We start from the raw sequence: 13232 nt of genomic DNA, 5'->3' as shown, positions 1-13232 counted from the left end.
CGACTTAGTTTAGTTTAGAGATAGTGTGGAAACAGGCCCTTCGGCCCAACGAGCGCACCGTATACTTATATTGCATGTGAATAAGTATATGTATACTTATAGTAACTTACAAGACTAAGTGGGACCTGTTGGGTCCCATGTTCACACGGGAGGACTAGTCCCCCAAAGCAATATTCCACCTCTCCACCAATTCCAATATTGGTGGCAAATGGGGTGGGAGTGGGGGGGGCTTTCTGGAGTGCTAGTATGGGTGTTGTGGGCTGAAGGGACTGGTTTCCAGAGGGCTAGTATGGATATTGTGGGCCAATTGGATTCTTGGTGTGGCAGCTCAGTCACTCAAGCCTGATGTGCTGGCAGCTCGCTCACACACGGCTGGTGGGCTGGCAGTTGACTCACGGCTATTCCTTGAAATTCCATTTCAAGCAGAGTGCAAGGCCACCAAATTCAAATACAGTTTCCTACCATTTCAAGCAGGGTGCAAGGCCACCAAATTCAAGTGCAGTTTCTTACCACTTCAAGCAGGGTGCAAGGCCACGGAATTCAAGTGCAGTTTCATACCACTTTAAGCAGGGTGCAAGTCCACCAAACTCAAGTGCAGTTTCATACCACTTCAAGCAAGGTCTAAGTCCACTAAACTCAAGTGCAGTTTCATACCACTTCATGCAGGGTGCAAGTCCACCAAATTCAAGTGCAGTTTCATACCACTTCAAGCAAGGTGCACCCACAAAACTCAAGTGCAGTTTCATACCACTTCAGGCAAGGTCCAAGTCCACCAAATTCAAATGCAGTCTCATACCATTTCAAGCAGGGTGAAACCACCATGAAACCACCATAAAACCACACAAAACACCACACTCACAGTTCAGTAGACATTCAGTGTGTTCAGTTGATTCACAGCTCAGACAGTCGTGACCTCTCCCTCCCCCATCTTGCAGAAACTGAGCCACACCCACACTTCCGGGTTTTATAATCCCTCCCCCCTCCACGTAGGGGCATGGCCTTCATGGCGTGATTGACGAGAGAGATTCTCAACAATTTTTAAACACTAATAACACTTTTATTTTCCATCAATGGGAAAAATCCTCTTGTCCTGTGCAGTGGAGGGGGACTCTGAGTAAATGGCCAAAAATCACAGCCGTAAGTGGCAGCGTTTTTTCTAAAATAAATATACAGAACAACAGGAAGTGGTCAAGATCAGACCTTTAGTAATAGAGATATTGTATATGTCTGTGAAACCTAATTCTAAAAGATTACAGTGGCAATAACAATCGGTATCAACACGAGCAATTATAGTAACCATTAATCATATATCAAGGTAAGGAATAAATATGAGGTTAGAAACAATTTGAAACTTTGGCCGCTGTGACAAAAAATATCAGATCAGAATTGCTCACCTAGCACTCACAATGTTTCCAGCATTGAGCTCCACCATTTCCTGAAAGCCAACCGCAAAGATATCTGGTGGGTAGTTCACATTGTCTATGTACAGAACACAAAGAAGAAAATAAAGACTTAAACAATCACGGGTTTTTAAGCAACTGCAGATGCTGGTTTGCACCGGAGATAGACACAAAGAGCTGGAGTAACTCCGCGGGACGGGCAGCATCTCTGGAGAGAAGGAATGGGTGAAGTTTCGGGTCGACATCCTTCTTCAGACTGAGCTCAGTTACTCCAGCATTTTGCGCCTATCTGCTTTTTTAACTTCATAACTTCTCCTTTAAACTATTATATTGTTGATATTTCTTATACTTCAACTCTCTCGGTCAGTCTCAGAATGAATATAGAAACATAGAAACATAGAAAATAGGTGCAGGAGTAGGCCATTCGGCCCTTCGAGCCTGCACCGCCATTCAATATGATCATGGCTGATCATCCAACTCAGTATCCTGTACCTGCCTTCTCTCCATACCCCCTGATCCCTTTAGCCACAAGGGCCACATCTAACTCCCTCTTAAATATAGCCAATGAACTGGCCTCAACTACCTTCTGCGGGAGAGAATTCCACAGATTCACCACTCTCTGTGTGAAAAAAGTTTTCCTCATCTCGGTCCTAAAAGATTTCCCCTTTATCCTTAAACTGTGACCCCTTGTTCTGGACTTCCCCAACATCGGGAACAATCTTCCTGCATCTAGCCTGTCCAACCCCTTAAGAATTTTGTACGTTTCTATAAGATACCCCCTCAATCTTCTAAATTCTAGCAAGTACAAACCGAGTCTATCCAGTCTTTCTTCATATGAAAGTCCTGACATCCCAGTAATCAGTCTGGTGAACCTTCTCTGTACTCCCTCTATGGCAAGAATGTCTTTCCTCAGATTAGGAGACCAAAACTGTACGCAATACTCCAGGTGTGGTCTCACCAAGACCCTGTACAACTGCAGTAGAACCTCCCTGCTCCTATACTCAAATCCTTTTGCTATGAATGCTAACATACCATTCGCCTTCTTCACTGCCTGCTGCACCTGCATGCCTACTTTTAATGACTGGTGTACCATGACACCCAGGTCGCGTTGCATCTCCCCCTTTCCTAATCGGCCACCATTCAGATAATAATCTACTTTCCTGTTTTTGCCACCAAAGTGGATAACCTCACATTTATCCACATTATACTGCATCTGCCATGCATTTGCCCACTCACCCAGCCTATCCAAGTCATATCATAGATTTCTGGCAATACCACTGGCAATGTACATCTATCTCTGGATAGATGCTGCCTGGCCCGCTGAGTTACGTAAAGAAAGACCGCAGACATCAATCTGACACATGGTGGCACAAATTACTGAGTTTTCCTTTTTATTTTGTCAACCTATAACTGAACAAATCTTTAGCTATTTCAAGTTCAGGTCTTGCTTGAAAAAACTAGGGTTGAATTTATTGCCCTCAGAAGTGATCTTCAGCAATTCACACTGTGATTGTTGATTGAACTGCAAGTATTGTAACTTTTAGTTTTTCAGTTTAGTTCAGAGAATAGCGCAGAAACAGGCCCTTCGGCCCACCGTGTCCGCGCCGACCAGCGATCCCTGCACATTAACACTATCCTACACCCAATAGGGACAATTTTTACATTTACCAACCCAATTAACCTACAAACCTGTACGTCTTTGGAGTGTGGGAGGAAACCGTAGATCTCGGAGAAAACCCACGCAGGTCACGGGGAGAACGTACAAACTCTGTACAGACAGTACCCGTAGTCAGGATCGAACCCTGGTCTCCAGCGTTGCATTCGCTATAAGGTAGCAACTCTACCGCTGCGCCACGGTGACCGCCAGCATTCAATACTGATCACCAGAGGCACCTGGAAGAGGGGGGCGAGGTTTCAGCAGAATACAGTGAGGTAAATTGGTGGAAGACAGAGAGAGCACGTTCAAGATTTTCAGGCATGCTCCATCGACACTGGAGTCACACAGTGAAACGGTTGGTTGGAGGCACAGGAACCTCGTGCAGATGCGGGGAGGTCAGTTTCAATGCAAGGACTAAGGTTCCTGGCACATGGACAACAGTGCTTGAAGTGGTTCAATGATCTTCCAAACGCATCCTCTCAATCTATCACAGGCCAAGAAACTTTGAGACACAAAGAGGATTACAGCCTTTGGAGAGTCATAAGGTCAGAAGATCATAATTGATCGGAGCAGTATCAGGCCAATCGGCCCATCAAGTCTACACTGCCATTCAATCAATCATGGCTGATCTATCTCTCCCTCCTAACCCCATTCTCCTGCCTCTTCCCCATAATCCCTGACACCCGTACTAACAAAGAATCTATCCACCTTCGCCTTAAAAGTATCCATTGACAGCCTCCACAGCCTTCTGTGACAAAGAATTCCACAGATTCACCACCCTCTGACTAAAGAAAATGTCCTAAAGATAACGTCCTTTAATTCTGAGGCTATGACCTCCAGTCTTAGACTCTCTCAATAGTGGAAACATCCTTTCCACATCCACTCTATCCAAGCCTTTAACTATTCGGTAAATTTCAATGAGACCCCCTCATCCTTCTAAACTCCAGCCAGGCCCAGACAGGCCCAGTGCCGTCAAACACTCATCATATGTTCACCCACTCATTCCTAGCATCATTCTTGTAAACCTCCTCTGGACCCTCTCCAGAGCCAGCACATCCTTCTTCAGATATGGTGCCCAAAACAGCTCACAAAATTCCAAATGTGACCTGACCAGCGCCTTTTCGAGCCTCAGCATTACATCCCGGTTTTTGCATTCTAGCCGTCTCGAAATAAATGCTAGCATTGCGTTTGCCGAGAATTGCTAGTGAGTGGGAAAGTACACGTGAGGTAGCGGATCAGTCATGATATCCTGCAGGTAGACACAAAATGCTGGAGAAACTCAGAGGGTGAGGCAGCATCTATGGAGAGAAGGAATTGGTGACTTTTCGGGTTGAGACCCGAAACATCGCCCATTCCTTGTCTCCATTGATGCTGCCTCACCTGCTGAGTTTCTCCAGCATTTTGTGTCTACCTTAGATTTTACCAGCATCTGCAGTTTTTTCTTAAACAAATGATTTCATGCAGAGCAGGTTTGAAGGGTGTTTTCGCATATTCCTGTTTCTATATATTTGTACAGCTGCACCATTCATAACCCCATCAGCTGTTGTATTGACAACACTCCCTTCTCACAGCTGCAGTTTTGTTTTAGTTAGCTCATAGAATTAATCTGTGCTTTATGTAGGCTTCAGAGCACAGAGGAAGACATTGAAATCCTACCATGACATGCCTGAGATTTGCACATGTAATTAAGAGCATTTAGAATGACAATCCTCACTTAATTCAAGTGAAGGGAACTACCAGATTGCCGTTGAAGTTCACCTGGTTTACTGATGTCCTGCACGGAAGGAAATCTGCCACCCTACCTGGTCTGGCCTGTATGTGAAATGTCAATATGGTTAACATGACTAACTGGTTCAGCAAGTAATTAGCGATGGGCAATGATTGCTAGTCCAGCCAGTGAAGGATGTGCTGGTTAACCTATGATGAGCGTTTGACGGCACTGGGCCTGTACTCGCTAGAGTTCAGAAGTATGAGGGGAGATCTCATTGAAACGTACCGAATAGTGAAAGGCTTGGATAGAGTGGATGTGGAGACAATGTTTCCACTAGAGAGTCGAGGACCAGAGATCATAGCCTCAGAATTAAAGGACGTTCCTTTGGGAAGGAGATGTTGAGGAATTTCTTCAGTCAGAGGGGGGTGAATCTGTGGAATTCATCGCCACAGAAGGCTGTGGAGGCCAAGTCAATGGATAATTTTAAGGCAGAGATAGATGGATTCTTGATTAGTACGGGTATCAGAGATTACGGGGAGAAGGTAGAGGAATGGGATTGAGAGGTAGATCAGCTATGATTGACTGGTGTAGACGATGGGCCGAATGGCTTAATTCTGCTCCTATCATTTATGAACATCACATTGATCACAGATGTGCTGTAGAAAGCATTTTTAACTGATGCATCACAGCATGGTTTGGGAACAGCTCCATCCAAGACTACATGAAATTGCAGAGAGTTGTGGATGCAGCCCAGACCATCATTCCATATACACTTCACACTGCCTCGGCAAGACCACCAGCATACTCATGGTCCAGTCTCACCCCGGCCACTCCCTCTTCTCCCCTCTCCCATTAGGCAAGAGGTACAGAAGTTGGAAAATGCACACCTCCAGATTCATATATAGTTTCTGTCCAGCTGTTAATCTGCGACAAAGTCGAGGAGAACACGCCGGAGGTCGCACACGGGCCGAGTGGGTGCCGGACGTGCTGCAGGGAGAACAAAGGGGGATGCGACATGGGGGGGGAGCCGAGAACATGGACGGACCATTGGGGACTAAATGTAATACTTTGTCATTTTGTCACAGCCCTATATAGAAACATAGAAAATAGGTGCAGGAGGAGGCCATTCGGCCCTTCGAGCCAGCACCGCCATTCATTGTGATCATGGCTGAACGTCCCCAATCAATAACCCCTGCCTGCCTTCTCCCCATATCCCTTGATTCCACCAGCCCCTAGAGCTCTATCTAACTCTCTCTTAAATCCATCCAGTGATTTGGCCTCCACTGCCCTCTGTGGCAGGGAATTCCACAAATTCACAACTCTGTGGGTGAAAAGTTTTTTCTCACCTCAGTCTTAAATGGCCCCCCCTTTATTCTAAGACTGTAGCCCCTGGTTCTGGACTCGCCCAACATTGGGAACATTTTTCCTGCATCTAGCTTGTCCAGTCTTTTTATAATTTTATATGTTTTATATGTGGCGACTCTTTGCATACCTTGTGTATGCAAAGCAAAGAAATTCCCTGTGACATGTCACATGTGATAATAAAGTATCATTCATTCATTCATTCATTCATTCATTCATTCATTCATCCACATTGACATCCAGGTCATATATATATATATATATCACACAAACAGCAGAGGTCTTAGCACCAATCTCTGCGGAACTCCACTGGTCACATACCTCTAGACAGAATAACTTCCACTACAACCCAGTTCTATGAATAGGCCAGTTCTGAATCCTTATGAACAAGTCATCATAAATCCCGTACATCTTAATCTTCTGGCCCAGCTTACCAGGAGGGACCATTTCAAAAGCCTTACTACAATCCATGTCTACGACATCCACCACCCTACCTTTATCAATCTCCTTTGTCACCTCCACAACAAAACGCAATTGTTAGTCACACATGATCTGCCACGTACAAAGCCATGCTGGCTGTCCGTAACTAGCTGGTTCTCTTCCAAATAGTACATCTTCTTCCCCATTGCCATCAGACTATTAAACACAACTCAAACAAAATCTGAACTTTAATTAGCCTACTGCACTTTATATGCTTATTTATGTGTGTACATAGATATTCAATGGTATATGGACACACTGATCTGTTCTGTATTATTCATGTTCTGTATTATTCTGTTGTGCTGAAGCAAAGCAAGAATTTCATTGTCCTATCTGTGACACATGACAATAAACTCTCTTGAACTTGAACATCCTATGTCAAAGAATTCTCTCCAATAGTTTCCCTACCACTGACGCGAGGTTCACTGGCCTATAGTTCCCTGGATTATCCCTACTCCCCTTGAACAACGGAGCAACATTGGCCACGTTGCAGTGCTCTGGGACCTGTGGCTAGGGAAGAAGCAAAGATCCTCGCCAAAGCCCCCACAATCTCCTCTCTTGCCCCCCAAACAACCTGGGATAGATCCATCAGGCCCTGGGGATTTATCCACCTTAATGCTCTTCAACAACTTCAGCACCACCTCCTCCTCGATTTCAAACTGCCCAAACATATTAGTATTTGATCAGCTGGCTTTTAAATGATGGCACATTATTTAAACACATGGTATCAGTAGATTTGCCCAATAATAACTGCTCCCAATCTACCCTCCTTAGCTCCTTCCTAATGAAATTTTAATCTGCATTGCCACAATTAAGTACCTTGCCCCAACATCCGGACCTGTCCCTATTCAAACCAATCTTAAAACTTATGAAGTTGTGATCATCATCATCGGCAGTCACTTGAAATAAGTATGACTGTCCTCTCTATGGAGGACGCCTGTGCGTGCTTTTGTTTAACGTGAGGAAACTGGTGCACAGACAGCCACCTTGACGGTCCTTGACGGATCTGGGTCAGGATCCAGTGGCATGGAGTTCAAGACGACCGGAGACCATTTTCTGCTGCAGCCTTCATCCGCCTTTCCAGCCGTTGTGACGCTCCACTAAGGTCAGCCATCGTCCTCCGCCTGTTCCACCGTTGAGGCCTTGGTTGGATTGCTCTTTGTCAGAGTCCTCCATGGGTGTCCCTACCAGGAGCATAGCTCCAGATGGCATCGTTCTCAGGATCTCTGGACCACACATGCTTCTCCACCACGACATGGTGACAATCACTATCACTATCACATCTCCCACTGAATTACCAGTCACCTGGCCAGGCTCATTTCCCAGTATAAGGTTCAGTATGGTCCCTCCTCGAGTCTGACTATCCACATACTGTTCAAGGATAGCTCCTTGGATGCACCTAACAAACCCTGTCTAGTCCTCTTGCCCAGAGTAAGTCCCAGTCAACGTCACCCATGCCTACAACCCTGTGGTTCTTGTATCTTTCCATAATCTGTCTCCATATCTGATCCTCTATATCTCCAGCTGGCTATGGGGTGCCTTATAATATAATCCCATTATAGAAACAAAGAACTGCAGATGTTGGTTAATACTCAAAAAGTCACAAAGTACTGGAAGAACTCAGTGGGCCAGGCAGCATCCCTAGACAACATGGATAAGTGACTTTTCAGGTCGAGACCATTCTTCAGACTGATTGTCGGACACCACTGTCTCTTTAAGAACGCAGACTGTGAGTTACACTGCAGAGGTCAGCCATTGAAATTGACGCCATAGGATTTGGCAAGGCATTGAAATTGGCAAGGCATTGAAATTGACAAGCCATTGAAATTGGCAAGGCAGTAAAATTGACTAGTCATAGAAATGGACAACATTTGAGCAATGATGATGGACACAAAGTGCTGGAGTACAGCAGCAGGTCAGGCAGCATCTCTGGAGCGCAGGGTAGGTGACGCTTTGAGTCGAGACCCACCACTGGATTATCACGCACCAGATTGCCAAAAGGCTGAGATCCGCAGCAGCGCTGGGAGAAGCAGCGCCAACATTTGTCACCTCCCTTGACTTGACATGACTTGACTTGCCTCCCTAGTCTCTCTGTGGCTGGGACGCCAAAAGCTGCAGCCACCACCCCTGTTGCTTACTGGCCAGACCTATCGTCCTTCACCACAAGGCTAGGCTGCAAACTACACCCCTGCCTCCCCGGCCACTTCCAGGCAGGGCAGCCGGTGCCACCCGCAGCCCGCTCTGCCGCCGCACCACTTCCAGACCGGACCTACCAACCTTCACCACCAGGCTGGGCTGCCAACGCCAGCTCGCACCGTCTCACCGGCCACTTCCAGCCCAGACCTACTGCCACCACCGCTGGGCCTCACATCTTCCTCTGACGCTTTCAGGCCGCCACTGCCACCGCTTACCCGCACTCCACCCGCCCGCGGGCCGCGTCCGTGGACTCTGCCGATCCTCGCCTCTCCCCCGGCTTCCAGCAGGATGCCGTCAACTCACCTGGATTCCAGGCCCAGTTCCAAATTGAGAGTCTGAAGAAGGACCCTGACCCGAAACATCAACTAGCCATGTTCTCCAGAGATGCTGCCTGACCCGCCGAGTTATTCATTGACTTCTCCAATTTCAGATGGTCCTTGCTTTCTCCTTCCTTCCCCTCCCCTCCCCAGCTCTCCCACAGCCCATTGTCACTGCCTCTTCCTTTCTTCTTCCCGCCCCACCCCCACATCAGTCTGAAGAAGGGTCTCGACCCGAAACGTCACCTATTCCTTCTCTCCATAGATGCTGCCTCACCCGCTGAGTTTCTCCAGCATTTCTGTCTACCTTCAATTTTTCCAGCATCTGCAGTTGTTTCTTAAACACTGTTATTCCAGTACTTTGTGCCCCTTTGCGTATTAACCAGCGTCAGCAGTACTTTGTTCCTACTACATACAATGATACCCTATTACTCAGAATCCCTTACTCTGTTATAGTGGACAATCGGCAAGAACGGTCACCATTCCCCCTACCCATGGTCCGTTATAATGAGGGTTTACTAATCAGACTTCAACGTTAAATCTTGCATTGATGGTTCTGCCCTTTATCCTTTATCTGTGCACTGTGGACAGCTTAATTGTATTCATGCATAGTCTTTTTGCTGAATGGAAAGCTGACAAACAAGAGCTTCTTGCTGTACCTCAGTACCCGTGAAAATTGCAATACCCGTGACAGTACACACCGGGAGTATTGTGTGCAGTTTTGGTCCCCTAATTTGTGGAAGGACATTCTTGTTATTGAGGGAGTGCAGCGTAGGTTTACAAGGTTAATTCCCGGGATGGCGGGATTGTCATATGCTGAGAGAATGGAGCGGCTGGGCTGTACACTCTGGAGTTTAGAAGGATGAGAGGGCATCTTATTGAAATATATAAGATTGTTAAGGGTTTGGACACGCTAGAGGCAGGAAACATGTTCCCGATGTTGGGGGAGTCCAGAACCAGGGGCCACAATTTAAGAATAAGGAGTAAGCCATTTAGAACGGAGACGAGGAAACACTTTTTCTCACAGAGAGTGGGGAGTCTGTGGAATTCTCTGCCGCAGAGGGCGGTGGAGGCAGGTTCTCTGGATGCTTTCTAGAGAGAGCTAGATAGGGCTCTTAAAAATAGCAGAGTCAGGGGATATGGGGAGAAGGCAGGAACGGGGTACTGATTGTGGATGATCAGCCATGATCACATTGAATGGCGGTGCTGGCTCGAAGGGCTGAATGGCCTACTCCTGCACCTAGTGTCTACTGTCTATTCTCTTTTATAACAAACTAAACTAAAAACTTGAAAAGCAAAATTCAGCAGCTGACCTTGGAACTTTGCTTCTTGGATGCCATCGAGTAACCAGCTACTGAGATCCGCCGTGCTGAGCATGTTGCTCCTGAACTGCTTGCCACCATTTACGTTCCAGGACCCCACGCTGATGCGCGCTCGTTGTAAGTTGGTGTATTCCATGTGGCGTTCACACATCGCTTGCAAAATGGCAGGAGGTGCTGGCGGGCAATGACACACACATCGTTATTGCTCATCACCCACAACGCACCATCTTGGGCGTAAAGAGGTAGAGGATGCACGTGGTTGGTTACTTACTGACAAGCGCACTGCTCTCCATCAAAATCCGGGCCTTGTCTGCATAATCCTCACTGTTGAAGTCCCCCATGAGAAGCAAATCGATCGCTTCCTGCTTAGCTGCATCAAATAAATTAGCCTGGATTGTCCTGGACACAGAACGTGCCCCATCCTTTACCTTGACAAACACAGAGAGCTTATCAATAAACACATGGGGCATTGACACTTACATTAACAGACATGTGGAGTATCACTTTGAAGGCAAGTCTTCAATTCTCACTATTGACGTGGATTTATTTAACGTCAGTTCTTCCAATAATCTTGCAGAACAAGGAAGCTGGTTTGCATACTAATCTGTGTGAAAGCCTCCTTGCTGCAAGAACCCACCTGGTTCACAATTGCCCTTCAGAGTTTAAGTTATACAGCACAGATGCATTATTGACCCACTGCATCAATGATGAGCAGTGCGTAGGAAGGAACTGCAGATGCTGGTTTACATCAAAGATAGACACAAAATGCTGGAGTAACTCGGCAGGACAGGCAGCATCTCTGGAGAGAAGGATTGGGTGGCGTTTCGCGTCGAGACCCTTCTTCAAACTGAGAGTCAGGGGAGAGGGAGACACAGAGATATGGACGGGTAAGGTGTGAAAACCAGACATCAAAGAGGATGGAGTTCAAGGAAAATGTAGAATAAATCATTGTTAGCTAGGAGAAGGGGACAACGAAGCATTCAAAGATAAAATGTAATCAGTGTGTTAGTCAGACTGGTCGGAGAACTAGGAAGGGGGAGGGATGGAGAGTGAGGGAAAGCAAGGGTTACTTGAAGTTAGAAGTCAACTAGACTAAGTGGGACCCGTTGGGTCCCATTCACACGGGAGGCCTGGTCCCCCAATGCAACCCATTCCCCAACGCAATATTCCGCCACTCACCCATAGCCCCTAACTGGGCAGGCGCGGCTCATTTCCCCTCATCCCCGAGCACTCTCTCCCCCTCCTCTTCATGTGTGGGGGGGAGGGAAGGGGGGTGTGTGGCGTGGGAGGGGGGGTGTGTGGGCAGGGGGTGAGGGAGGGGGGAGAGGGTGGTGTGGGGGGGGGGGGGGGGGGGGGGGGGGAGGTGTGGAGGAGGGGGAGGTGTGTGGCAGGGGGTGTGTGGGGTGGGAGGGGAGGTGTGTAAGTGGGCGGGAGGAATGTGGGAGGGAGGAGTAGGGATGTGGGAGGGGGGTTGTGGGGGGGAAGGGTGTGTGGGCAGATGGGGGGGGGTTGTGAGGGAGGGGCGTGTGTGGGCGGGGGGGTTTGTGGGGGGGAAGGGTGTGTGGGCAGGGTTGTGGGGGGAGGGGAGTATGTGGGCACGGGCTGTGTGGGCAGGGGGGATGTGGGCGGATGGGTTGTGGGGGTGGGGGGAGAGCTCGGAGAAAAGATTGGGGAAGAGTCATGGGGAGAGGGGGGTGCACTCGCAGCACAGGAGAACGGTGAGTGAGTTGACGAAAAATCTTAGCGCTATCACGTGCCGTTTTTGCGCAAATAGAAAAACCGCTCAAACCGGAAGAGCACAAGATCAGAGTTTTAGTTATGTATAGAATAGAAGATAGAAGATAGATATTCATACCTCTGGGGTGTAAGCTGCACAAGCGAAATATGAGGTGCAATTCATTCCATAGTGCAAATCATGTCTGACTCTACTAATCACACTGCTTGCATTACTACATATTCGTTTGATCCAAGTATCTGTCCAGATGCCTCTTAAATGTTGTAATTGTTCCTGCCTCCACCACCTCCTCTGAAAGCTCATTCCACACACCAACAACCCTGTGTGAAAAAAATATCACCCCAGATCCCCTTTATACCCTTCCCGCTCACCTTAAAATATTGCGGTTTAGACACTCGTAGCATGGAAAGAGACCTTGGCCATCGACCTTATCTATGGTTCCCAAATATATATACCCGGCAGTGTCCTTCACTCCAGGGAAAACCAGCAATCCAATCTTTCAGTATGACTCACCCAAGCAATTGTGGCTTATCTTTCTAGTCCAACTTGTCAGAGAGACAAGCAATGTTTTGTACAACTGACATGACAAAATTGACTGCCTTTCTCTGGTCCAATTGCAATGACATACTTAATTGAGCTTCTTTGAGGTGACAACAAACGAGATTGATGAGGGTAGGGCAGTGGATGTTGTCTACGTGGATTTTAGTAAGAAGCAATCCCTGTATATCCCTGTCTGAAAGAAGGGTTTCTACCCGAAACGTTGCCTATTTCCTTCGCTCCATAGATGCTGCCTCACCCGCTGAGTTTCTCCAGCATTTTTGTCTATCCTGTATATCCATTTGCCTTTCTAAAAGCTTCTTAAACCCCACTTTTGTATCTACATCCACTTCCAACCGGAGAAGTGCTTCCAGGTACCCTCTGTGTAATAAAACCTGACCCGTACATTTCCTTTAACCTGTTCAGTGTCACCCCCGAGTATACTCGGGTCAGAATATACAAGTGAAAACAAATCTTGGCAGTGAACGTTAAATTTTGCCCCTCTCACCTTAAAG

At 47.2% G+C, this 13232-nt stretch overlaps 1 protein-coding gene across 1 annotated transcript in view; it reads right to left on the bottom strand.

Annotated features, from left to right (window-relative positions):
• The window catches only part of synj2 (synaptojanin 2), a 142007-nt gene that overhangs the window by 60737 nt on the left and 68038 nt on the right, over positions 1 to 13232 (bottom strand). The window contains exons 11-13 of the mRNA XM_033025080.1: positions 10717 to 10873; positions 10437 to 10619; positions 1395 to 1479 (exon numbers count right to left, since the gene is read on the bottom strand). Coding sequence (XP_032880971.1) covers positions 1395 to 1479; positions 10437 to 10619; positions 10717 to 10873 — 425 coding nt within the window. The remainder of the gene's footprint in view (positions 1 to 1394; positions 1480 to 10436; positions 10620 to 10716; positions 10874 to 13232) is intronic.

The sequence above is a fragment of the Amblyraja radiata genome, chromosome 8, assembly GCF_010909765.2.
Source record: "Amblyraja radiata isolate CabotCenter1 chromosome 8, sAmbRad1.1.pri, whole genome shotgun sequence".
Classification (NCBI taxonomy): domain Eukaryota; kingdom Metazoa; phylum Chordata; class Chondrichthyes; order Rajiformes; family Rajidae; genus Amblyraja; species Amblyraja radiata.
Note: the sequence above shows the minus strand (reverse complement) of the source record. Positions and strands in the feature narration are given on the sequence as shown.